The sequence below is a fragment of the Mustela putorius genome, unplaced genomic scaffold, assembly GCF_011764305.1.
Source record: "Mustela putorius furo isolate JIRA1106 unplaced genomic scaffold, ASM1176430v1.1 tig00000450_pilon_pilon_pilon, whole genome shotgun sequence".
Taxonomy (NCBI): domain Eukaryota; kingdom Metazoa; phylum Chordata; class Mammalia; order Carnivora; family Mustelidae; genus Mustela; species Mustela putorius.
The window spans coordinates 14,362,423-14,389,363 of record NW_025421385.1 but is presented as its reverse complement, the minus strand read 5'-3'; the positions used below and the strand labels follow the sequence as shown (position 1 = coordinate 14,389,363).

At 40.2% G+C, this 26,941-nt stretch overlaps 1 protein-coding gene across 19 annotated transcripts in view; it reads right to left on the bottom strand.

Annotated features, from left to right (window-relative positions):
- Positions 1-26,941, bottom strand: part of SYNE1 (spectrin repeat containing nuclear envelope protein 1) — a 464,420-nt gene that overhangs the window by 39,847 nt on the left and 397,632 nt on the right. For 18 of the 19 annotated variants that reach the window (XM_013056743.2, XM_013056751.2, XM_013056755.2 and 15 more), the window contains 3 exons: positions 22,942-23,100; positions 19,702-19,868; positions 7,413-7,575 (listed from right to left, as the gene is read on the bottom strand). In XM_013056743.2, coding sequence (XP_012912197.1) covers positions 7,413-7,575; positions 19,702-19,868; positions 22,942-23,100 — 489 coding nt within the window. Of the gene's footprint in view, positions 1-7,412; positions 7,578-11,937; positions 12,152-19,701; positions 19,869-22,941; positions 23,101-26,941 lie in introns of those variants that run through there. The other variant, XM_045080175.1, reaches the window with a different exon arrangement.

The following is a 26,941-nucleotide window of genomic DNA, read 5'->3' as shown; positions in this document are numbered from 1 at the left end:
ACAACTTTACTGAATTTATTCATTCTAACAGTTTTTTGGTGGGATTTTTAGGATTTTCTATATGTAAGATTATGTCATTACAAACAAAAAATTTATATCATCATTTCTGATTTTATATATATATATATATATATATATATATTTTGGCCTTCTATTTTTTTCTTGCCTGATTAGTCTCTCGAGGATTTTGAGTATCATGCTCAATAGGGCTGGTGAGAATGGGCATCCCTGTCTTGTTTTAAATCTTAGAGGAGAAGCTTTCAGCCTTTCACCATTGGGTATGATATCATATAGTCTTTATTATGTTGAGGTACATTTCTTTTACACACACCCTTGGTTGAGAGCTTTTCTCCTTTGAATTTTGTGAAATGTTTTTTTCTGTATCTATTGAGATGATATTATTTTTATATTTCATTCTAGTAATGTATCATATTTATTTTTATATGCATATGTTTAATCATTCTTGCATGCCAGGGATGAATCAAACTAAATCATGGTGTATGATCCCTTTAATGTGCTGTTGAATTTGGTTTGTTAGTACTATATTGAGAATTTTTGCATCTCTATTGATCATTAACGTTGGCCTATAGTTTTCTCCTCTTGTGGTATCCTTATCTAGCTTTGGTATTTCTCGCCTTATAAAATGAGTTTGAGAGTACTTCCTTCTCCTCATATTGTTGGGAGAGTGAGAAATGAATTGGCTTCAAATTTTTGATACATTTCACCTGTGAAACCATCTGGTCCTAGACTTTTCTTTGTTGGGAGGGTTTTGATAACTGATTCTGCCTCCTTACTCATTACTGGTCTGTTCATGTTTTCTATTTCTTCATAATTCAGTCTTTGTAGGTTGCATGTTTTTAGACATTTATCCATTTCTTTATAGTATGCTATTATGATCCTTTTTATTTCTTGTAATGTCTCCACTTTCATTTATAATTTTTATTAATTTGGGCTCACTTTTTTTTTTTTTTTTAAAGATTCATTTATTTGAGAGTGAGAGCGCGGGAGTGCATGCACAAGTGGGAGGGACAGAGGGAGAGGAGAGAAAATTTCAAGCAGACTCCATGCTGAGCACAGAGCCTGACACAGGCCTTGATCTCATAAACCTAAGATCAGGACCTGAGCCAAAATCAAGAGTCAGACGCTTAACTGACAGAGCCATCCAGACACCCTTTTTTGTTTTTCTTGGTTAGTCTAGCTAAAGGTTTGTCGATTTTGTTTATCATTTCATAGAACCAGCTCAGTGTTGCTAATCTTTTATATTGTTTTCCTATACGCTATTTCATTTATTTATGCTCTAATCTTTATTATTTCCTTCCTTCTGTCAATTTTGGGTTTAGTTTTTTCTTCTTTTCTAGTTCCTCGAAGGGGAAAGCTATATTGTTTGAGATTCTTTTTCTTCATGTATGCATTTATCACTGTAAGTTCCCCTCTTAGCACTGCTTTTGCTATGCCCCTAAGTTTTGGTATGTTGTGTTTCTTTTTTTGTTTGTCTCAAGATATTTTTTTATTTTCCTTTTGTTTTCTTTTTTGATCAGAAGAGTGTTGTTTAATTTAATTTTCATGTGTTTGTGATTTTTCTTTCTTCCTGTTACTGATTTCTAGTTTCACCTCATTGTAATAAGAAGAGATCCTTGATATAATTTATATATTCTTGAATTTGTTGAGACTTGATTTGTGGCCTAACATATAATCTATCCTGGAAAATGCTCCATGCTCTGAGGTAGGGGTTGAGGTGCCACTGACTGGACTCCGCTCTGGCTGGATGAGGTCACAGGCTATGCTCCCTGTCAGGGTAGGGTTACTGGCTGGACTCTGATTGGGTAGGGCTACAGGCTGAGCTCTGCAACCACTTCTGGTTGGGTGGGATAGCAGGCTGTGATCTTAGACCAGACAGTGCTACTGGCTGGACTCTTTGTTCATAGAGCCATAGGCAGGGCTTTGCAGCTGGACCGGATATCAGGCTGGCTCTTTGATTTTGCAGGGCTGCCAGCTGTGCCCTGCAGTTGGGTGAGGTGTCTGGGCTTTGCCATCAGGTGGGTCATGGACTGTGTTACCCTATTGGACAAGGTCACTGGTTGGGTTCTCTGATAGGGAGGTGTCTCCAGGTATATCCTAAAGGTGTGGAGCTAGAGACTATGCTCCATGGTCAAGCTGGCTCTCCATCCAGGCTTTCTTGTCATGTGGAGTCACAGGATATGCTTGGTGATTGGTGGGGGTCATTGTCTGAATAAGGTTGCAGGCTGTGTTCAGCAAACGGACGAGACCATAGGCTGGATTCCACTGCTGAGTAGGTTTGTCATCTGGGCTCCATGGCTAGCTAGGGTCGTAGGCTGGGTTCTGTGGCTGGGCTAGGCTGTAGGTTGAGCTCTGAGGTTGTCCAGACTCCCTGGTTATGCAGTGCCAGAGACCATGCTCAGCAGATGGGAGGGCTGCTGGCTTGGTTCCTTGGTCAAGCAGGGCTGTTGGATGGGTTCCGTGGTTGCTTGGGTTCTCTAGCCAAGCCTTCTGTTGGGGAAGGATGAAGGCCATGCTCAGCTGTTGGGCGGGGCTGGGAATTGGCTTCCCTGCCCAGGTCAGATGGTAGAAAGGGCTCCAAGGTCAGTTTGGTCCATTGTCTGGAGACCAAAATCAGGCAGAACTGCCAAGTGGACTCCCAGGTCAGATAGGGCCACTGGCTGGGCTCTGCAGATGGGCAGAGATGCAGGCTGGGACCTCTGCTTGGGTCCAGCTGCAAATGGGAATGCAATTTGCTAAGGTATGAGTCCTGGTGGCAGTGAGCCTCAGCCCCCTTCTCCCTCACTACTTGATCCCCAGTAATCAAGCTACAGAAGTTCCCTTAGTGGTTCCCATGAGTTGAGAGCCAAGTGGGCCTCCTGGGAAGGATGGGGAAGCTGGGGGAGCTAGATACCTATCTTGGCCAAGTGATGCCCTCTTGGTGCAGCTCCATGCCAGCCAGGAAGGATGATGCGGTCACAGTGTGACCATACCTCTTACCCTTTTAATGTGGTCTTCCTGGTCTCTGGGGTCCAGAGTGGTGCTTGATGCTTATCCTTGGGTTGGGGGGCGTTTACAATGGTGCCTTGCCTATAGATAGTTGCTCGTTGGTCTTTTTTGGAGGGGGACTTAAGTCAGAAATAACCTATGTGGCCATCTGGATGATGTGATTCTTTCTTCCACATACTTTTGGATTTACCCCAGTGAGGAGATTTGGGGCCAGGGTATGAAAACCAGAACCGTAACTGATGGATTGCTGGAGGCTCAGTGTAGACAACTGAGTTAAAAATTCCAGAGGCTCCAGTCATTGGAGGGGGCTGCACAATTTTGTGAAATTTACCTCCAGGAGCTCAACCACATTCCCACAGTAAATATCAAAGAAAAGACCCCTTGTACATCTGCTTAAAAGTTTTTGTTAAAATCAACTACATGAAATAAGCTTGAGGGGGGTTATAATTATGGGCAAGTGCTCTATTGCAGATAAAGATTTTAGTCTCAGCTTTAACATCCATCAGTAATGGTCCTGAATTGACACATAGTGTCTCTGAATTTATACTTCTTCTCCATAACACAAAGAAATTTGACAAGATGTCCTCTGAAGCCCTCTCAAGTATACATATATTTCTGCTAAATGAAGTATATGAAGATTAAGTACGTTGGCAAGAGAAACATATAGAAACTCCACAGAGAGGAATAGAGGAAAATGTATTTCTTATGAGTTTAATCTCTTTTTAAATATTTAAGAGAATTTTCCGCTTTGGAGACAGATTAATATTTATCTGTCTTTTACAACATGGATTCTAAATGCTATAGTTTTTACAGAATCATGGTTAAACATTTGCCACAAAGGAAGCTGTGGTGAATATGATAGGATTAAAATAAAATAAAATAAAAACCCACTTTGTGCTGGGTGCTGTGCTAAGTGTTTTTCACATTAATTTTTATAACACTGTGACCATCAGCATTCTATATACATGAAGGTTTTTAAAAATTTTTCTAAGTTTCTTTTAAAGTACTTTTTTTTTTTTTAAGATTTTATTTATTTGAGAGTGAGCACAAGAGGGAGAGAGACTAAGAGAATGACTGGGGGGCGAGGCAGAGGGAGAAGCAGACTCCCTGTGGAGCAGGGAGCCTGATGCGGGATTCCATCCCAGGGCCTGGGATCATGACCTGAGCCGAAGGCAGACACTTAACCGACTGAGCCACCCAGGCATCCTATATGAGGGTTAAAACAATTTGTTACTCAGGTCATGCAGAAAAGTGGTGAATTGCAAATTTACCCCCAGGAGTCCTTACTTTTGGGTTGTTTTTTTTTTTTTTCCAACTTTAACTTAACATTGAATTAAAAGGCAGTATGAATATATATTACTATATTAACAGGTCAAAAATTATTGCTAAGCTTCCAGTGAAGTAGTTTCCTTTTCCCTCCTGATTCTCATTTTCATCTCTTGTCACTCTGTCTTCTGGTTTTAACTTCTGAATTTCTAAGTGGCACGTTTATGTTGCTGCTTCTTGATTTTTAAATCTTAGATGTTATCTATGCTTCTCGAGTAGAGACAGAATGAACTTTTTCTCAACTTAAGTGGTTCCACTGCCGTTTCAGCACATCTTCTAGCTGGAGCGATAATGATTGTTTGGATGATTTTGGTCATTTAATATGGTTCCTTAATATTTTTCACATCTGAGCAACAGACTATGCTACGGTTTTATTTTTCTTCTTATATAACTTTCTGTGTTATATGGAATCAGTAGCTTTCTCCCTCTCTTTAAACCATGAATATCCCTAGCTTCTATCCTCTCTCTATGGAGCTAATAAAGCTCCTTCCAGCATGGTTAAGCCCATCAGGTAATCAAGTTTGACTGTCTTATTCCTTGGAGACATGCCTCCCACAGCACCCAGTTCCCTACTCCAGTCTGAACAGGGATGCTCTAGGCTGTGGGGCAGCTGGCATCTGGGATGTTCCCTTACCATCTACCCTTGGAATTTTCTTCTCTCTCTCGTATTGAGTATTATTTTTCTTCTCATTTTAGTATGTGCGATCTACCTTTCATTAGCATGTATACATGGGGTATTTTATATAGTAAATGGCAGGTACAATGTCCTAAATTAAATAATCTTCTCAGCTTTTGAAAGCACTGTCTCATGATCTTTTAGCTTCAACCATTACTTTGGAGAAATCAGACTTTTTCATCTTGGAAACCTTCAAGATCTTCTCTTTGTCTCCCATGTTCTGAAATTTTATAGTGATTTGTTTTGTTTTTAATTTTCCTGGGCCTTTGTAGGACTTGTGCTCTGGATGTACAACTGACCCATGAACACACGGTTGAAGATCGGCACGTAACATCTGACTCCCCCCATCTGACCTTCTTCAGGTCAGAAGAAGCCTTACCAAAAACATAAATAATTCAATAACAAATATTTTGTAGGTTATATGTATTATATACTGTGGTCTTACAATAAAGCAAGCTAGAAAAAAGAAAATCATAAGAAGGGAAAATAATCTATAGTACTCATATTTTCTTGCATAAAAAATCCACAAATAAATGGACCCACACAGTTCAAACCTGTATTGTTCAAGGGTCAACTCTACACATTTTTAAGTTTGGGGATTTTTTTATTTTTTAACATTACTACATTGATCATTTCTTCCTATTTTCTTTACTTTTTGTGGGGGACTTTTATGGAATAATTGAACTGGATTTTAAAGCTCTTGCATGAATCCTGGGTGAGATATAATGCTGGCTAGTGACATGGAGGGAGTTGGGGTGGTGGGGTGGAAGTTATACTATCTGGTACAGAGCATTTCACTTAATCTCTATTTTTAGGATAGTGGCTCCAGCCTCAATGGTGCCTTATAGCTCCCAACCAAAGTCCCTCTGGGTTTGCTTCCTCCAGAGTGTAAACCCTGGGTCTTTTGCTGGAGTGCATGAGGCAGACTAGTCTGGCTAGCTGGGCCAGTCCAACCACTTATTTAGGCTTTTAAGCAATTTTACATTGTGAGGCCCTAACAACTTGCTCTCTTCTCCCTGAGCTACCTTGGAATTCTGTGGCATGAGTCAGCTTTCTATCCTCCATTCTGCAAACACAAGTAACTATTCATTCATCTACTTCTGCCTTCCAAATTTGTGAAGGATGTCTGTCTCTCTAAAGTTTTCTTTCCTAGTCTCTGCCGTTGTGAATTTTGACCTTTCCCCCTTTCCTATCATTTTACTGGGGTATGGAAGTAGTTACGCTATAGATGCATGGATAAATTTGCTCTATTTAATTAGATACTGTTTTGATTCTCTTACATTTGCTAAATTACAATACTGGCTATTAGGATTTTAACTGTTTTTAACACTTCTCACTGATAGACATCATTACCATGTTCTCCAGAAGTATTCAGGGAGCTGGGGGTCAACCATAACCCCCACAGCTCAATTATCAGAATTTCAAATGTGAGAGAATCCATCACAGGGCTTTAATCTTACAAAAAAAGAAAAATGTCCCGCTAACAATATTTTTAAAGAAGAAATGCTCTTAAAATAATCCCAATATCTAATTACTGTATTTTAATATCTATTTGTATTGGTTTAAGTAGTTTGTAAAATAAAGTAAGTACATAAACTATTTCCTAAGATTTCATAAAACAGCTCTGTTTATATTTTGTAGTATTTTTAAGTTAAGTAACTTGGCTATCATGGCCTAAATGCAATGGAAGTAACCGGAGTATGGGAAGAATTTTCAAGGACAATCTAAGGGCATGGAATAGCAATACTTCTTATGGGGCATTTGCAGCATTTACCAGTAACTACTGGAGTCTGACATGCTTAGTAAAAATAAGGAAGGGGAATAGGAGATTAAAAAAATCCTTTCTGTATGCATTTATCATGGTTACTTTTTTTTTGCCTTTTTTTTTTTTTTTGTATGCCAGTGTAAGGTGCTGTCTTTGCTACGGAAACGAAGGTAGAATTGCAGTGTGCGCTCTGCAGATCACGTAACACTTCTTGTAAAACAAAACTGCTTTAGACTGCAAAAACTCTAAGAATATACTTCAAACACTATATGCAGGGGAAAAAAGTCTCTACTCTGTGTAGGTAGTAGTGCGCTCATGACCCACAAAAAAATCAACAAAACGTAAGCTGTCTTCTGGGACCATCACTGAGGCTCAGGGAGCTTAGGATATCTTCTTGGTGGACCAATGACATTAAACCTATGAGAGTGTATCTATCTTCTAGACTCAACTCCTTGGTGACATGGGACCTGTTTTCCCCAAACACTAGTCCTGACCAAGCCTCCCCTTTCTCAGCAATCCTGTCTAGCTTCCTTCTAATTTTCCATTTCGATTCACCATCTCACATCTGTCTCTGTATCCTGGCCAGGAGCACAGAGGTTCAGGAGCCTACTTGGTTCCTCTAGTCGTTTTGAGTTTTACCTGCTGCTCAGTGAGCTTCTTCTGTATTTCATCCGAGTCACAGGAATCGTAGACTATGGGCTTGGCCAGCTCTGACTCGATATGAGCCAACCACGTCCTCAGGTTGCTCATGTTCTTGTCTAGCTGCTGCACAGCCACCAGGGTCTCCTTCAGCTTCTTCACCCTGTGGGCAGAGGAGAGACTTTACTCGAGATTCCCTTGTGGACGAAGTGAACACTGGGTTTAAAGCCAAGTTGCCTAGAGCCGAAGTCCAGCCTAGCTCAGCCAGTTAGAGGCTGGGTGATTTTGGGAAACTGTACACCCTTCCTGTGTCTCTGTTGCCTCATCTATAATATAAAAGTAGAGGAGAAGTATCTGTGAGATTTGAATGGGTTGAATAATGCAGGGTCCACAGAACACATTCAATTCATGTCAGCAGTGATGATGTTCAACATGGCGACAATTACGTAACAGTGACAGAAGCCTCATGACGTCATGAAGATTGTTATTTCCACCCATTATGTAATTTATACTCATATGAAGAATACCTAAGAGGAAAGAAGGAATATTTCTAATGGATTGTCACCAGAATATGAATTTGTCGTTCTGATTACTCCAGCCTGGACAGGATTGATTTCAGTCCCTTGTGGCAGAAACTCAGTTAATAGAAGAAAGCACACTTGAGATGAACTACCAGTGAGTGATGATTTGCACTTTCATGCCAGATCACGTTAAAGGTGACTGAGGGTCTGCGGGGCCGCCAGTGGCAGAGGGCAGATGCAAGGCTGGCCTCCAGCCAGTCATCACCTGCAAAGCCTAGTTCGGTGCCGTATTTGTTACACAGCGTGTTTTTTTTTTTTTTTTTTTAAGATTTTATTTATTTACTTGACAGAGAGAGATCACAAGTAGGCAGAGACGCAGGCAGAGAGAGAGAGAGGAGGAAGCAGGCTCCCTGCTAAGCAGAGAGCCCGATGCGGGACTCCATCCCAGGACCCTGAGATCATGACCTGAGCCGAAGGCAGCGGCTTAACACACTGAGCCACCCAGGTGCCCACACAGCATGTTTTTTTTAAAAAAATGTTTTCCCATTCTTTCCAGGAAGGAGTAAAAACCAAATTGTTTAAGATTGCCACTCGTCTAACAACCATGTGTGGACATCCTATATGTCAGATGCTGAGAAGACAAAATAAATAAAACTTGACTATTTTCCTGATGAAACGTACAATCAGACCGAAAATCTTGACACGTACACAAATGAAATGTAACATGTAATGTGGTAAGAACTAAACTAAAGAAACGGACTAAGGCCCTGGCTAGTAAATAAGGAGTGATCAATTCGTCTGGCCGCCTCAGTAATCACTCACTCATTCATTCCTCATTTGTTCATGTCTGTATTCCTTCTATAAACTTCTGGGATGCTAGGTAGGCATGGTGCTAGGAAACAGAAATACAGCAATGACTGACCCTGTCACGGAGCAGCTTTGGCTCTGCTGAAAGAGAGGAAATGAAGAAGTAATATTAGAGCTGCATCTTGAAAGGTAGATACAAGCCAAGCTGAATATTTCTAGGCTGGGAAAAGTAGGGAAGAGAAGCAGATTTGAAGGCATCACGTGGTAATGTCAGCAGGCATGGGGGTGCGGAGGGTAGGGAAGGAAAGCAGAATAGGGCTGTGGTTGTGCTGAGGCAAGCGGATGGACGGACTGGAGAGGGATTACACAGGTCCTGCAGTGACATGACAATGGCGTCGTGTGCAGTTTAAAGATAAATAGGAACTCTGCCGGGACGTGTCCACCAAGGAATGATAAGATCAGGTCTGATTCTGAGGGAGTAAGTCTGAAGGGAGGTTCATGTGGAAGTCCATTCAGGTATAAGAATACCAACATTTGAATAACATTTTCTGTTGGTAAAGACACTCTTAGATGCACTAACTTATGTTGTTTTGACAAAAAAAAATGTGTATTTAAAAAAATTATGTTAAAAAAATTATGTTCATACTCCACAACATATTCTATTAATAGGAAACCGAAAACGTGTTGCTCTTTATCATGACTCATAATTCCATTCAAGGTGAGACTTCTCTAATTAGCTTTGTAAGTACAAATTGTACCCTGTCCCCAGGGCAGTTCAAGGCACTGGCCTTGCATAATAATTCCAAGAACACTTAAATACAACCTACTCACATTTTTCTCATAAATAAAACAAAATTCACTTCAGCGTCGGTCAGTGAATAGCAGTTTTAGAACAGCTACTGGGTGCAAAGCCCTGGGTGCACATTTTATCAATGACCACGCCATGGGCTTGGAATTCGACGTGGCCCTGGCCATCCTGCTTTAGTGGCCCAGGCTGAAAGCACAGTCCCCAGTCAATAAACACATGGGAATAGGACTCCAGAGTGGCTCACTGCTCTGAGACGTCTGTCCTGGTTTTACCTCTGTAAGAAAGTCCTTTTGGGAACGTCTCCCACTTAACCAGCTTCCTGTCTTCGGATCTGGTAGGATCTGGATGCTGACAGGGCTCTGGGATGGGGTTTTATAGCAAGCTCATAATATCATCAGGGTTTGGTGTGGAGCTAGAGGTTGGAAGAACACTTCATTCAGCTTGCTTCCTGCTTTCCCTTATTTTAACTCCCTGGTATTATTTATGCACAAGTTCCTCTTCCCATTTAAATTCCTTGGGAAACTAGAACTGTGAATTTCTGCTTTTGGTTTTTGCCTTCCCCTGCAATGCTACCCTCAGTGTTTGGCACAAAGTTCGGCACTACTTAAATGCCAGATAAACTCAAATAATTAGTATTCTAAGTAAAATACCTTTATTTAGCTAGCATATTTTATTCTTAATTTAGTTGATATTAAATGTATACTTAACTTTTTCCCTTACACCAACATTTGCAAATGGTCTGTCAAGTACTAAAATTTATTCATGTTCTTGGTTCAAATTTCACGTACAAAAATGACCAAAAGAGCTAAGGCACAAAAGAATGTGTGTGAACACTCCTCCACTGGATATTGTCTACACTAGTCAAATAATTTACAAGATTAGTATCTTGTATGATATTGAATGGGTTCCAATAGTCAGAGCAGTTAGTGGGTAATATGTCAAGGGCATCGTGACATGGAAATGCTTGTTCATATAGTCCATTAGGGACAAGTTCCTCTTTCAAATGAGTGAGTGAATCTTTGTAAAGTCAATGGGGGTGAACATTTAAGTGGTTTCCTTTTCTCATTTTTTTAAACATGTATTTGAGTACAAATAGCAAAATGCATTATGTGTGTGTTGGGGGAAGCAGATGTGAGCTGGGGGAAATGGGTAGAAAAGCCCCAAACATCTTCCTTGAGCTTATGAAACTTGATATTTGCAGGACATAGATCATTCTTCTTTTTTTTTTTTTTTAAGAACAATGTCCCATCTTTTCCCCATTATTTCTTTAAAGGAAATCTTTGTGTGAAGTGTCACAATATTTTCATTTATCTATCATTGTAAGAAGTTTGAGCAACATTCTTTTTGGTAGCATCCAGGATTATAATTCAAAATGGATGTTTGCAGATGTCACAAGTCTGGGTAAGTTTAGCAAATCTTGTGCATCTGAAAGTTCTGTAGCCGATTGGTCTTCTCACTGTCCGGGGTGCCTCTTGGGACTTCACCTTCTAGAGAAGGAATCACTACTAAATCCAGTTGCACAGACAGCTTTATATACACACATATACACTACATGTATATATTTATCACTACTTTCCTTCAAACTAATTTTGTAAATCTATAAACCAAAAAAAAAAAAAAAAAGGTCACATTCTAAATGTAATAGGACTAAAAGTACCATCAGGAAATCCTATTTACCAGCAGGAGTTTATCTGGGGGGAATGTTATGGTATAAGAATAATATTCTTAAAAATGAAGTTAAAATTCCTGATCTAATGTTGTTCTAACTGAAAAAACTCATGAAATAAACATTTGTATAATGCACAAAAATTACTACTTTAGACATACATTTTTACATGCTGTACATGTTTTAAAACCTTTATGCTAGTCATGTGATCAAAACTTCCTGACAAACCTAAACAGAAACAACTCTTTCTCATACACAAAACCCTCCAGGCCCCCGCACTATGAACAGATTTTTATTTAATAAAGGGAGAGCTTCCCGCTACAAAGCTGAAAACTGGCTAAGGCCGAATTCCAGTTTCATCAGGAGCCCCATCCTTTAAATAGCAGATGATGGACCAACTGGGTCTTCTCACTGGGTCTCTTTCCTGTGTCTCAGGCTAAGGTAGCATTCCCCGGGCATGACGCATACAGTCCAGAGACAACTGGAATACCAAGCCATAACCAAGTCCAATAACCTTCCCCTCCAGCTCCGTATGCCTAGTAGGGGGACAAGAAAACAAACCAACAAAGAACTCTTGGGAGTCCATGGCTAACAAGCTCCCAGCACCAAACAATCTCCACTTCACGCTGGCCAAAGCTATCACGGATTACAGATCCAGCATCTATCCCACGAAGCCCACGTAACATGCCAGCTATGCACAATGGAAGAACCTCAAGGAGATGCCTGCCTTGTGACATCGCAGTTACATTCCGGAAGATCTGCGTCCACAGAGCCGTCCTCTGCCATCCTCGGGCCACACAGATCTTCTGCCACCACCATGAAGTTTCCAACTTGCAAAAGTTAGGTCTGCAGAGCAAAAAGCTAAATCCTGGGTGGGGATGAAAGTTTCCCCTTGTCTGCGTATGGAAGTATGAAAATGCTCGCTCTAAACAAATGTGGCGAGGTCTCTGCCTGATAATATGACACTGCACAGTGACAAGTGGTCATGTTTCTAAATAAAACCTACATTCATTAACATGTGCCAAGCCTGATCTCCTGGAATGTAGGCCACGAGTGTAAGAAGGGGAAAGGCTCAGTGTAATCTGCAAGGAGGGGGAGGCTTTCTAAAGAAAGAAGGACATCAAAAATACGGCTGCTGGGGACGCTCTGCCGTTCTGGAAGGACGGGCAACTCTTCTCGGGGGCTGTTTGTTAAGTCGGAAAGGATTTTTGATAAAGATAAATCAACCAAATATGAACCAACAAAACCCCCACAAATACAGCAAGTTGTGTAGCAAAAAAAAGCAACTTTTTTCCCCCTTCTGTTTGAAATGCCAGCTGAATGGTGTAAAGTAGGAGTTTTAGAGATTCTTTGGGAAGCTGGGATGGAAAACATATTCTATACAACAGTGGTCGGTCTTCACTTTTGAAAGGGTTATTTACAAAATAAAAGTGATGAAAGAAATATTATTCTTCCCTTACATATCCCAAACCTTTGTCCTTTTAAAAATAACCATAGAAAGTGACAAATGTAACATGTTTATTTTAAGATATTAATAAATAAGGTTATCTGTTCATTTGCTTGGTGGGATTCAGATAACTTTTTTTTGTGGATTTCAAGAGTTTCAAACTTTCTGTACTGAATCTATATGAATTTCACAATGTAGGCTCTAAAAAAGTAAGCTCTCAAATTATTAATTACTGGTAATTTATTTAATAAAATGTGGTGAATGCTAGCTGCTTTAAGTGCTTTTTGGATGAAGGTATAGATACAATGCACAAATAGATTACAAAAAAATAAATAAATGATGAACATTTGTTAAGTTCATTTTAAAAGCCCTATTTGATGAGCTACAAAATAAAACAAAGCATTTGGGTCTGATCGTGTGAGGTAATGGCTTTTAAAACAGAAACATATTTCCCTTTTAAAAGCAACAAACCTACTTTTTACATAAGAAGTACACTCTGGAAAACTTATAAATAAAAGTATTTTTCAAATCGTGCTACTTAAAGCTATCTTATTGTGAATTCTTTATAAAACAATCAGTCCTCTAATATATTATTTTTAGCAATCTGGAAGAAAAATATATAAGCTTTGGTTAAAGGAATATATTAGTCATGATTCCATAACAGCAGGCAAATTTATTTTTTCTTGATTATGACTAATACTTCCAGAAACTTGAGATCTTTAAAACCTTGTACTGCCATTATGTTCCTAGTTTAATTTTTTTTCTAGTTTTTCTCATGGGTTCAAATTTTTTTCCCATGCTCATTATCATGAGGACAATATATTTATTGCAACAAATTAAAAATAAAGCAAAGTTCTAAACTCACAGTTACTGTAATAGCAAAATATGGTAACGATATCAATGTCCAACACGGGAAAATATTAAATAAATCATGGTGTATTAAAACTATGGAATATTCTGTAGCTCTCTAAAAGAACAAGACGGCCACATGTGACATTCTGTGGTATACATGGTCTTTCCCTCTCCGTTGCCTCTTTGGAGCTACGGCAGTTATTTTAATGAATACTTTGAAAATGAGGAAGCTAGGGCTCAGAAAAGTGATGCAGTGAGCCCTAGGTCACACAGCCTGAACATGGTGGACTAAACTCAGGGCTCCTGACTGGTTCTGCGCTGCTTCCATGCGTGCTGCTTCGGTGCATTCCTGATTCTGGCCACAGACCTCCGAATTGACCACTCCAAGAGTCAAGTTTTCCTCCTCCTCTAGTGGAACTGCTGTTAGACTGAAACCCCTTCTAAGGGCAGCTGCTCCAACTTCACAATGCCTTCCTTGCACTGCATACGCAGTTTACCTACACAGCCTCGAAGCTCCCTCTGGGTCGAGAACTGCCACTTGCTGAGGGCTCTGTGAGGTGGTTTACTGGTACTATCTCATTTAGGCCACCTAAAACCTTTTACACTGGTGGTAGCTGAGGTACTGAGAGGGGAAGGAACTTGTCTAGCATCGCAGAGCAGGCGAAGCAGAATAAACAACGTGGTGATTTAGGCAGGTGAGGCCTGAGGCCCATGTTCTGCTTTATTCTTTTTTTTTTTAATTTTTTATTTCTTTTCAGTGTAACAGTATTCATTGTTTCTTGCACCACACCCAGTGCTCCATGCAATCCGTGCCCTCTCTAATACCCACCACCAGGCTCACCCAACCTCCCACCCCCCCGCCCCTTCAAAACCCTCAGATTGTTTTTCAGGGTCCATAGTCTCTCATGGTTCACCTCCCCTTCCAATTTCCCTCAACTCCCTTCTCCTCTCTAACTCCCCTTGTCCTCCATACTATTTGTTATGCTTCACGAATGAGTGAAACCATATGATAATTGACTCTCTCTGCTTGACTGATTTCACTCAGCATCATCTCTTCCAGTCCCGTCCATGTTGCTACAAAAGTTGGGTATTCATCCTTTCTGATGGAGGCACAATACTCCATTGTGTTGTTTGTTTTTTTTTAAGATTTTATTCATCTGATGGAGAGAGAGAGAGAGAGAGAGAGAGACCACAAGTAGGCAGAGAGAGGGGAAGCAGACTCCCGCTGAGCAGAGAACTTGAGGCAGGACTTGATCCCAGGACCCTGAGATCATGGCCTGAGCCGATGTCAGAGGCTTTAACCCACAGAGCCACTCAGGTGCCCCTGCTTTATTCTTATCTGTAGGGGTAGCACTTTGCATCCTATGTCTTAGATTGGAGAAATGCAGTGAATACTGGAGTGACCATTATGTGCAAAGAGCTGCGCGTTGGGTTCCAGCTTCACTATGGTCATGCTACGGTCATGCTTATGGTGTCGCTGGGAGATGAAACTGTAAACAACTTATCACACAAGATGCTTATTACAGCAGAGGGAAATTCTAAGAAGGAGAGGTCGGAAAGCTTGCTGAGAAGGTAAGAAGAGTCTCACTTAATCCAAAGAATAGGAAGCACATGACGAACAAGTAGGAGAGGGCCAGGCCGGAGGGGGGCAGGACATGAGCAGGCAGATGTGATGGAAGGAGGAAGGTGGGGGCTGAGTTATGTGTACACTTGCTCCGTACCCTTAACTGGTGAGGCACCATTTTCTCTTTCGTCTTCTACATTCACTAGATCTGGGGTCAGCAAACTAGGGTCAGCCGCCTGTTTTGATAATAAAATGTTACTGCAACTCAGCTGCATTTTTCTGTTTCCATGCTGTCTAAGTCCGCTTTTGCAATATGGCGGAGGCGTTTTGGCAGGGACCATTGGCCCCCAAAGCCGAAAATATTAACTAGATAGTACTGTGCAAAGGGAGCCAATCCCAGCCTGTAGCAACGTCCACAGTACTTCATACACAGGGGACGTTCAGGCATTTTTTAAAATTATATTTGTTGTCGCTCTACTTCTATGAAGTGTTTAAGGGAATTATAATAAATAGGTAGCTGAAAAACAGCCACAAAGGACCACATATTGTATGATTCCAAGTACATTCAGATCTGTGCTGGCCTGGGGCCAGTGGAAGGAGAGAGGGTGGAGGGGAAAAGAATGACTAAGTCTTTTATTAGGGGGTGATGACAATGTTTTAAAATTGATTGTTGTGATGGAGACACAGATCTGTAAATATGCTAAAAATCACTAAATGATTTATACTTGTGATAGATGAGTTGCATGGTATGTGAATTATTCCTCAGTAAAGCTGTTACTGAAAAAAAAGTACCAAATAACTAAAGTGTACTTTTGTTTTGGTGATGAGGATTTAGTAAAGGGAACAGAACTGTATTAACTGTATTCTGTTAGAGAATACAGTTAATTTTTTAGAAGACATCCTTACAACAGAGCACACAACTTGAGTCTGACCTTCCTAGATACCCAAGTAGGAATGTTCAATAAAACATCAATAGTTATAAAAAGCACTGAATGGGGCATCTGGGTGGCTCAATTGGTTAAGCTTCTGCCTTTGGCTCAGGTCATGATCCCAGGGTCCTGGGATTGAGCCCCACATTGGGCTCTCTGCTCAGCAGAGAGCTGGCTTCTCCCTCTCCCTCTGCCTGCAGCTCCCGCTGCTTGTCCTCTCTGTCTCTCTCTCTCTCTCTCTCTGTCTCTGTCAATACATAAAATCTTAAAAAAAAAAAAAAGGCACCAAACAACTAATGCTAAATGACAAAGCTCCTGTTATCCTGAGCTAGAAAATGTACTATGTGGGTTTTTTCATAGGGTTCAGAGACAAAATGAGAGCCAGAATCCTAGCAGACAGTTTTATAGAAACTATAAGTACAGCAATTACTGGTTTTTATGTTTACTCTTAAGGAAAAGCCAACAGCTCAGAAATGCCTTGGCCAATTGTCTTGGCCATTATCTACCTAAAGGATCTTCGGGGATAAAGAAAATGTTCTGTATCCACAGTGCCCAATAAAGTAGCTATTATCCTCATATGATTATTGAGCCCTAGAAATGGGACTAGCACAACTGACTGTAATCAAAATTCAACTGTAATTTGATTGCATCCTATTTCAGTTAATTTAAATAGCCACGGGTAGCTAATGACTGCTATATTAAACTGAGAAGGTATAGAAAGTACGAGCAGGTACTAGAGCATTATCCACTGTGGAGACCTAAGAAAAACTAAACAGATCTTGTTGCCCTAAAAAGCTGACAATTCCTAGTAACAGTCAGTTTAAAAATTCAACACAAAACACATTTATTTTGTATTCAGAATAGTCTAAGCTAATTCACTAGTGACAGGAAGGTGGCTCAAAGTTATGCATTCTATTTGTATGCAATAGGTGTATTATCAGGAAATCTTTCTTTCCTTTCTCCTGTTTCTGTTAGCTGGCAAACTGTTCACCTGAAAATACGATCTTCAAAAATAACCTTTCCCTTCCCACAAGAGCACCAAATAACATTTAGAAATATCGAAAGGCACAACTAAGTTGTGTTCTGCTTTAATATATCAGTGTGAGAAAAAGTAGGAAGAGGGAAGAGGGGTGAATGGGACTGACCCCCAGAAATCTGATGCTTGAGCAGGCAGCTCATAGTTGAAGGTGGGTATGGGGGACAGTCACCTGGTGTGTGTACTCTTGAAGAGCTGATAAACAAGGAAATGGAAAATAAATGTGATGGTTGAGTGTCCTTTAAAAGAGGCCTCAGCGAGACTATGAATTTATTAATCTGGCACCAGCCAGATTAAGCTCTAGAACCAGCCATCTGGTTTACTTTGGGACGAGGCAATCAAAAATGGACAGCACATCTACAAAAAGCTACATCTGTGCATGATGAGACTCTACTAGAGTAGAAACATATGAGCGTTTTAGTGACTATAGTGCAAAGTAGGCATATCCAAAAACATTTAATTGATTCAAACGTTACTAACGTGTCTTTGGAAAGATAAATAACATCTAGAAAATCCTCACTTGGACCGCAGAAAAGTTATAAATAAACGACTTCGAGGAGAAAGCACCTAACTCTTTAGATGTAAAGTTGGCTAATGACTGGTCATAACACTTAAGCTAGCATCTTACAAATAAACTCTATTAAATTAAATTTAAAACATCTTTGACACAGTGTATCCCCTGAGCCACTAAAGATTAGAAAAGAACACTAACTAGTTTAGCTGGATTGTACATGCCAATGCAAGCCAACCCGTGAGTCATAATCTAACCCAAAAAATCCAAGGATGTTTACCAACTGGGCAGCTTCCCTAAGAAGGGTATTTATAGCAGAGCTTTGATTTGTCTTTCTGAAATAAGACTTGGTTATCACAGTCTTAGAAGTGAGGCTACACATAGCAAATGGGGTTCTAAAACCTACATATGCTGGAAGCCTTGGAGTAGTTGAGCTCAACCGTCTGTTACCATGGCTTTGTAGTACCTTTACCAGGGCATTTAGCTTGTCACTTTACTTGATGTCTTTGCATGTCTAGATATCCACCATGAACTCCTCAAGGAAAGGGGCTTCTGTCTTTGTAGCCTCAAAATATCTCAGAGCTGCTGTGAGCCCTTTACAAAGGATGGGGAGATTAGATTGTTGAAATAATTACAGAGACTAGTTTCCTTTAGATCAGGGACAAGGAAGTCATAAACTTCGCAGACAGGAGAATATAGTGCTCCCAAGCATGGCTTCTAGAATCACAGAGTGCAGGGTCTGCCACTCAGCACATGTGTAACCATGGGCAAACCTGAGCCTCAGCCTCTGCATCTAGAAAATGGGTATAATAATAACGCCCACCTCTAATGGTGTTGTGAACGACACAGGAGAAGATGCATATGAAGCTTGTGGCATGGTCAGTGGCACATACCAAGGGTTCAATAAGCATCAGCTATCACAGTGCTGTTTGATAAACAATTTAAAAATCGGTAAACATTTACTCCATTTTTGTTTCATTATTCTTAAAATATTTCATTATTTTTAAAATAAAAAAAAAATCTCATCTTCTTCCTAAATAAGCTCCTCTCTGAAATTCCCTTAGAGAACAAAAAATATGCTAGGTATTTTCAACATCAACACATGCAATTGCCATGCCCATATGCAATTATTGTGGGCACACGGTATTCAAAGGGCACTATTTCATTTGTGCTAAGGAAAAGAACCCAGACTTTAAAAGTGCATTGTCAGTTAGCTCCAAACGGCTATGAATCAGAAGGATTCATAACATCTGAACTGTTCTAACAGCCAGACAAAAGCATGTCCGTTCAGATATTCACGTATTCATTCATTCATTCATTCATTCATTCAAACATGTTTTGAGCCCAAACTGCATTCAGGCACCGCTCTTGGTGCTCATGATATACGGGGACTAGCATGCACAAGGATGTCCACTGCCCTTGTGGAGCCTACATTACTACGTGAAACCAAGTTCACCTAAAACAAAGCATTTACGTCGTCATTCCCTTTATATCAAATAACATAGTGTCTCATTCGCTCTATCAGACTTGTGTAATGCTCATAAAGACTCTTACATATTTTTTCTTTCTTTACTTTTACCTCCTTTCCTCAACCTGACCTTCAGCAACAGAAAGCGAATATAATATTCCTCTCAAATACAAGGCAGATACTTAGTTATTAAAGATAAAAACAAAATTGCAATAATACAGATTATTTCTACATCTATGCCGAGTGGCAATAATTAGCTTCATTCCCACACTCGGCTAGCCAGAAATACAGTAGCAATGTGATTTTCTATATATCCTTTTTTTTTTTTCCTACAGTGGATAAAAATGCCCTCCTGGACACTCGTTAGCAGTTTTACCTCCTTCCTCATAGAACCCTGAATACCCATGCAGCCCTGAAATCAAGAATTCTCTTTTGGGAATGGGTTTTGTTTGGATAGGACTTTCTCTCTTTCCGCTAAATGCAAACACCACTGAGTTTATTAATCAAGAAGGAGAATTTCAAAGTTAATGAAAGTGACATTTACGAGAAATCACAAACTCAAATGTGGGATGACAAGCACAGACAGAGATTCATTGGGTTATCTTCAGCTGCAATGAAAGGTGGACTGAATGCTTGAAAATTCTGCACACACGTGTCCCGTGGCACAGGATCCTTTTTACCTGGCTGCCATAAGATCCAGAAGATGCTGCCACCGGTCATTGACCTTGCCGAGCTTGTATTCAATCTCAGAGGCTTTGCTTTCATGGCTGGCTCGAGCCAGTCGTTCTCCTATCTGCTGGAGCTGTATTTTGTTCTCTTGGGCCACAGCAATTTCCTCTTGATAATCCTGCATAATAAATAGCAATCCCAGAGATCAGAAATCATATTTTTAATGCATTCAGCCCGGCTCCACTAGAAACACGATAATTACCGTTTTGTATTGCTTGGAATGTTTGGGCATGAGGAATGCTGTGTGAGTATCAGTCCATGTACACAAGAATTAGGGGTCCCTATTTTTGGGGGGATGTGCACAGACTCTAGATTGAATTTTCATAGAACTTTTCTTAAAGAGAATGGAAATATTTTTTATTTACTTAAAATGGGCATTAAAAAAATCAATAACAGTGTACACACAGAAAGACAAAACTTGAAGGGTTTTAATACTGAGAAATTACACCTTATTGTTATAATCACCGACCTGGGTGTTATATTTAGAATCAATCCTCATACAAACAGTTGCTAAGAGGCTTAGAAGTTGTGTGTATGTGTGTGCGTGTGTGTGCACAATTACGTATGTGCAACTGACATATATGTGTATTTATATGTGAAAGTATAGATGTGCTTCTGTCAGTCACTTGCGCAGAATGCTTTAGAACAAATACCTTCATTTTAATGAGCTATCCTCTACGCAGTGTCAATATTGTGTAACACATAGATCAATGGCGAACTAGCTCCCTAGAATAATAACCATTAGTCCTAGGGGATTAACGGGTCTCAACCTTTTTCATTTGCCCAGTTGCTGTACTCACTTCTCTTAAAGATTGTTTTGGAAAAGGAAACACTGGCTCCCTATGCAAGAGAAAGGCCACTGACCGGCGTGGTTTAAGCGATGATGAATGGACATCTATCTTCCCCAACCCTCACCGCCTGACCAATGATCCTCTTACTCCTGCCACAGTGCCAGAAGCCAATCTTTAGAATTGCCTTTCCTTCATTGTTTGGGCTTAACTCCCGTCAGGCAGCCAATATTATCTCAACAAAATAATAACACAAAGACAGGCTATAGAGTCATGGATATTTTAACCCTTCCCTGCTCTAAAGTTAGTGTGGCAACAGGGATATCCTCTCAAGTCAGTTACCAAAGCAAGAAGGACCCCCCTCCCTTACCCCAGAAATAGGAGAAGCCAGTGCAGTTCTTTCCTATCTCAGTGCCAAGTGCTCTCTTTTGGCCAAGCACCCCCACCCTATCTTCTCTCATTTTATGTTATTTCAACACAGAGGGGTTGTGTGACTGATACATAGATGTCCTGACCCCACAGAGTCAAGCTCATAAACACTTCTTCTGAAATCTCAGAACTCATTTTATATACAAAATAGCATCGCTAATATTTTAAAGATTATTTCTGACATTGTGCCAAATTGTTTAACAAAATTATGTGAAAAACTAAAATTCTTCTAATTTTTCAGTTGTGATTGTATTTTGTCCAAGAGATAGTTTTTTCCACACCCCAAAATATGCATTCTAAATTTCATGAAGAAAATCAATGAGAATAGAGATGCACTTAAGAAAGACTGATTCTATAGCAAGCTTCACTATAATACCTATAGTCCATTAATCAGTCCAGTGGAGCATTCTCTGATATCCAGAAACTATCAAAGTGCAAAGTTATTGGCAGATATTGAAATGAAATCTGTTTTATTTTAGTTCACATTTTAAAGGTTTATAATATCAAATATAAAAATGCTCATTGCTAGAATCTGACATTTTAAGTGGAAAGCCTTAAAACTGTTAATATTGCATGTTTACACTGGAGTTTTTTTCCTTTACGTATATGCATGGACGATTTTTCCTAATAATTATTTGCATTTATTTTAGAGTGAATGAGGCTATAATTTGTTTATTCAGTATTCAGTGATGACTGAGTACTTATGAGAAGACAGGCATTGCTCTGGGCACAGGAGACACAGCAATGAATAAAACAGACAAAGACATTTCTAGCAAAGCTGACAATCCAGTGGGGCTCCCACTGCAGACAAAGAACCAACAAGTAAATAGAGAAAGTACATTGTGAACCAGAGAGTGATGTGTGCTAACAAGGAACACAAACTGAAATAAATCAATACGATCAATAATTATTCAAAAATAATGTGGAAGCATCAATGATACTATCCAAAACATTTTTTTCTTTTTTTTTTTCAAAACATTTTAATTTATTTTTATTTTATTTTTAAAAAGATTTCACTTATTTGTCAGAGAAAGAGAGAGCGAGCACAAGCAAGGGGAACAGCCGGCAGAGGGAGAAGCAGGTTTCCTGCCGAGCAAGGAACCTGATGCCACACAGGGCTTGATTCCAGAACGCTGGGATCACGACCTGAGCCTAAGGCAGATGCTTACCAACTGAGCCACCCAGGCGCCCCATCAAAAATATTTTTAAAGGCTAATAAATTTGATCAGCCCTACACAGACCCAAAAAATGTTCTGTAACCGTATGACTATAATTTAATAGTCATACATAACTGGAAAAAAATATGAAGCAAAATTCTCAGGAAATTTTCCTTTTTTTCCCAAGATTTATTAGAGAGAGAGAGAGCATGAGTGGGTAGATGGGCAGAGGGAAAGAGTGGGAGTGGGAGGGGCAAGCAGACTCCACCTTGAGCAAAAGCCCAATGCAGGCCTCATCCCATGACCCTCGGATCCCGACCCAAGCTGAAATCTAGAGTCTGACATTCAACGGCTCCGCCGACAGAGCTATCCAGGAACCTCAGAAAAGTTTTCATTCCTGTAAATGTCCATGCGTTCTGTTTTACAGAGAAAATGTCAGCTTAATTAATCCTAAGAATTCTTTCTTTTAGTCCTACTCTAGCGATTTTACTTCTCTAAAACCAAAAACAAAAGACACAAAAGAAAACTAATACACACAAACAATTCCTTCTGGGCAGGTAGCTAAAACCGGCACACACCGAACATTTCTCTTATCAGCGGATAATTTACTTCAGCATATCCACATATATTGTGTGCAAAGGAGGCCTTTGCATGCAAGTTTATTTCATATTAAAAAGAAAAAAACATTTAAAATATAGTGCTTTTACAGGACAGGAATTTAATAGTTTAATAATAAGTAAAGCCATCTTTTATACCTGTTAAAAGTATGCTTACGTGTTACGAACGGGGAAAACATACATAGCCACGCATTCCGTACCTTCTTGAGCTTCTCTATCATTTCTTCAATGAGGATGTCTCCATTTTGAGAAACTTTGCTTTCCATCTGGGTCAGCCATTCACAAAGCTCCTTGTTCTTTTCACTGAAGACCGCCCATTCATTCAATCTCTCACTTACTTGCTGCCGCCTTAGGGAGAGCTGAAGGTTTAAATGGGAGAACACATAAAAGGATCATCAGAGCAGAACATGGAACCTGAGGAAAAAAGCCAATCAATGGAGTCGGGTGGACTGGAATAAGCAATAGTTGTGCATCTCTTTAGGTCATTGTACGGTCCTAGGAGGCATCTAGGAAGTTGCACACGGACCCGCTATGAAACGCCAGTGGGAGGCACTGCTTCCCTCCGGAAGGGCCGCGTGCACCTTCACTCAACGTTCGGAACAGCCCAGCCTCACACGGCAACGGGTTCTGCGGAGACTTCTACAGCATCGCTGGATGCACTCGTACTGAAAGAGAAGGGAAAGAGGAAAGAGGAAGGGACAGAGAAAGAAGGAAGGAAAGGAAGAAAAAGGGGAAAAGGAAAGAAAGAAAAATAAGGACGAATAGTGAAAAGGAAGGAAAGGGAGCCTGAGCTGAGTCGCAGGTGTCGAGCGAGGGGAGCAGAGGGGCGCGGTGCCAGGAGGTCAGACGTGGAAGACGGGTCCCTGTGGCTCAGCTCTGTACCGACCCTTACACTTGACGCAAGTTCTCTCACTTGCCTCCCGCTTTCTTTTTTAATTCATCTCCCTCTGTGTCTTTTACCTTTCCCTCTTCCTTGTGCATAAGGGTTTCCTGAGACATAATTCACATACCATATAATGTTGCTCCGATTAAAGGTTTCAAAGTTATTTATGTTGTCGCATGTGTCTCTACTTCATTCCTTTTAACTGCTGAATACAGTCCATCATACGGATAGACATCTGATGGACTATATTCAGCAGTTAAAAGGAAAGTTAAAAAGTTAAACGTTCATCTGTGGGTGGGTGTTTTGGTTGCTTCCGTATGTTATGAATAATGCTGCTGTTGTGCAGGGAGACACACGTTTAGTTGCCTTTGGGGTACACACCCACAAGCAGAATTGCCGGGTTACCTGGTGACACTACAGAGTGTCTGCCGAAGTGGCTGCACCTGTCACATTCCCACCAGCAGTAGGGTTCTCATTTCTCCACATCCTCACCAACATTTGCTATTATCTGTCTTTTTGATTTTAGTTATCCTAGTGACACGAAGTGGTATCTCACCATGGTTCTGATTCACGTTTCTCTGACGGCTAATGATGCTGAAAATCTTCTCGTGTTTCTTGGCCACCTGTATATAGTCTTTGGACAACGACCTGGTCAAATCCTTTGCCCATTTTTGAATGGGGTTTTTTGTTTGTTGTTTGTTTGTTTTAGCACTGAGTTGTAATAGTTCTTTATGCAGTAGAGACACAAGGGGCCTGTTTCTTATCTCTAAGTCTAGAGTGATCCCTTCCGGTATTTTAAAATTGTATGACTTCACAGTACTCTTGTTTTTGCAGTGCTGGTATAGATCCTAAGGAATATTTTTAGTTGAGCGCTAAGCTACATGTTAGCAAAATATAATGGGATTTGAGTGACATAAAGATGACCTTTTTTATAGATGTTCTACACACTCCAGTTGATAATGCTAAACATTCTACCAGTCATCCCATCGCATTAAACACCATCTCTTAATTTTCTTTTCCCCCCACTGACATTTTATCATGAAAAACATTAGACAGACAGAAAAGTTGAAAGAACTATAAGGGTAAGCACCTATAATACACTTACTAGACTCTAAAGTTGTGAACATTTTGCCTCATTTTGCTTTAATACATGTATTCCTTTATCCATCAATCCATTTGTCCATTTTACTTTGTGATGCACTTCAAACCAATTTCCTTTTAAAAATGAAAATGAAAATATTTCTAAGGTACTATATGCTTCCTAGTTAGCAGTTCTGGCTAACTAGGTTGGCTCTGTTAATGACTGGGTCATTAATAATCAAGGTCCTACACGTCCCAAAATGTCTATGATTCTACGCCTAAGAAACCACCTGGTAATTAGGCTTTGAGACCAGGTTCCCTATGCTGGGGCTAGCCCTAGTCATATGGGTCACTTAGATAGTGGGCCCCATAACCTAACAGTTTTTGAATGTCAACGGTACAAATGCATCCTCTTGAATTAATTACAATCTTTTAAAATAAAAATTTTCTGGGTAGGGGGACACTGATGAAACCATTAAGTATTTCCGCAGTAGTACAAGTCAGCTTATCATTAAGTTTTCATTGAGGCAGAAAAATACAGAATAGCCCAAAAGCAGTGAACTTCCTCGGGGTGGATACTGGTAGGAATGGAAAAGGCTACGAAAACACAGGTTAAAGAGTTTTGGAGACAAAGTTCACCTACAGTAAGCTCTACCAAGACAGAGGCGCAGCTAAGAGCATGATTCTTCCAGCAACCCCTTTCCTCTCGAACTGTGCTAGAAGCGTGGATTCTGATCTTCGGCAGGAATGCTAAAATGTGGAATTTTTTGGTGGGTAAGATTTTTTTCCCTTTCATTCACACAGCATCAGAGTCAGAAGTGTGGTTGGTCATTAAAATTCTGGCTCAACTGATGTCCAAATGAAATTATGTTTTCATAATTGGGACCTCCCCAAACACCTGCTTTTTGTTTTTGTTTTTGTTTTTTAGTATGTGTCTTTTCAGATTTTATTCTGTAAACATTTCTTTTTACACAGCTAGAGTCACACACACGCTGGTAACTTTCTTTTTTCATGCTCCAAAAGCAACTGCTTTTTAAGACAACAGTAAAAGCTCTTGCCCTTCAGATTTAATTAAGATTAACCAGGTTCTTGCTATGTGTGGTTCCTCTTTTCCTCTTCCCCCAAATAATGGCCGTGAGCAAGGACGAATTCTAAGGCTTTCCCCCACAACATCCACAGGGAAGAGGAGCACATAATAGAAAAATACTACCTATTTCCCTGAGAGGTAGGTGTTATTATCCCCAATCCAGAGTGAAGAAGAGAGAAGGTTAGATAAATCTGAGGAATTTGTTTGTAGTCAGTATGAGACAGAACCAGCAAAGCTTGAGTCTTTGACACAGGCTGCCGTGGAACATTACGATCAAATACCCAGAGGCAGCTAAGATTCAAAAACAGTCTCTATCACTTGCTAACGATATGACCAGGGCAGGGGGAATCATCTTCTCTACACCTTACTTCCTTTGTAAATGAATTTTTCATCTGTTCCAAATTCATTAAACAAATGTTTACTGTTTGCAGTAAACAGGTGTCTGCTCTGTGCCAAGCACTGACATATGTCTAGGAATAGTAGGCTCGTAGTAGAATACAAACAAAATAAGAAAGTAGCCAGTACATATCAAAGATGTAAAGGAAGCTGGCCATTAATGGACGGCGATGACTACTATGAGTACTCCTACTCCTACTACTACTCCTACTACTACTGGTACCGGGGTTCATTTGAGTTTTTAATCTTTTTCCCTCTTGACACTCAGGTATTCAATACCTCCACTGAGCAGCTTGACTAGGTGTCTCTGGTGCTTACCACGGGGCACGGGAGTGTTGCCTTCATCTGCTCACCGTAAAGCAACCGCTGAACGAAGACACAGGCAGACCACAAGCGCTGGATGCAAAGCAGCACCCAGAGCTGCTCAAGAGATGTCAGTTCATAATGGAGGCGGCATTTTCCTTTTGGTTTGTAAAACTGACATTTAGGCCATATGGTAAGTGAACATCACTCTCTCCTTCTTTGGGGTCAGCTGGAACCCTCGAATTATTTATTAGCTCAGCATATATTTGGGTTTTTCTCAAGGTTACAAGCACTTTTCATTGCCAATAGCTGGCAAGGACTGGCTCAAACCTCCAGAGCGTGAGGCAGCTGAACAGGAAATACATCCTTTTCGACTTCACATATTTTTACCATGACAATTTGAAAAACACCAAGCAATTACAATGATGATATATTTATATCTCAACTAGAA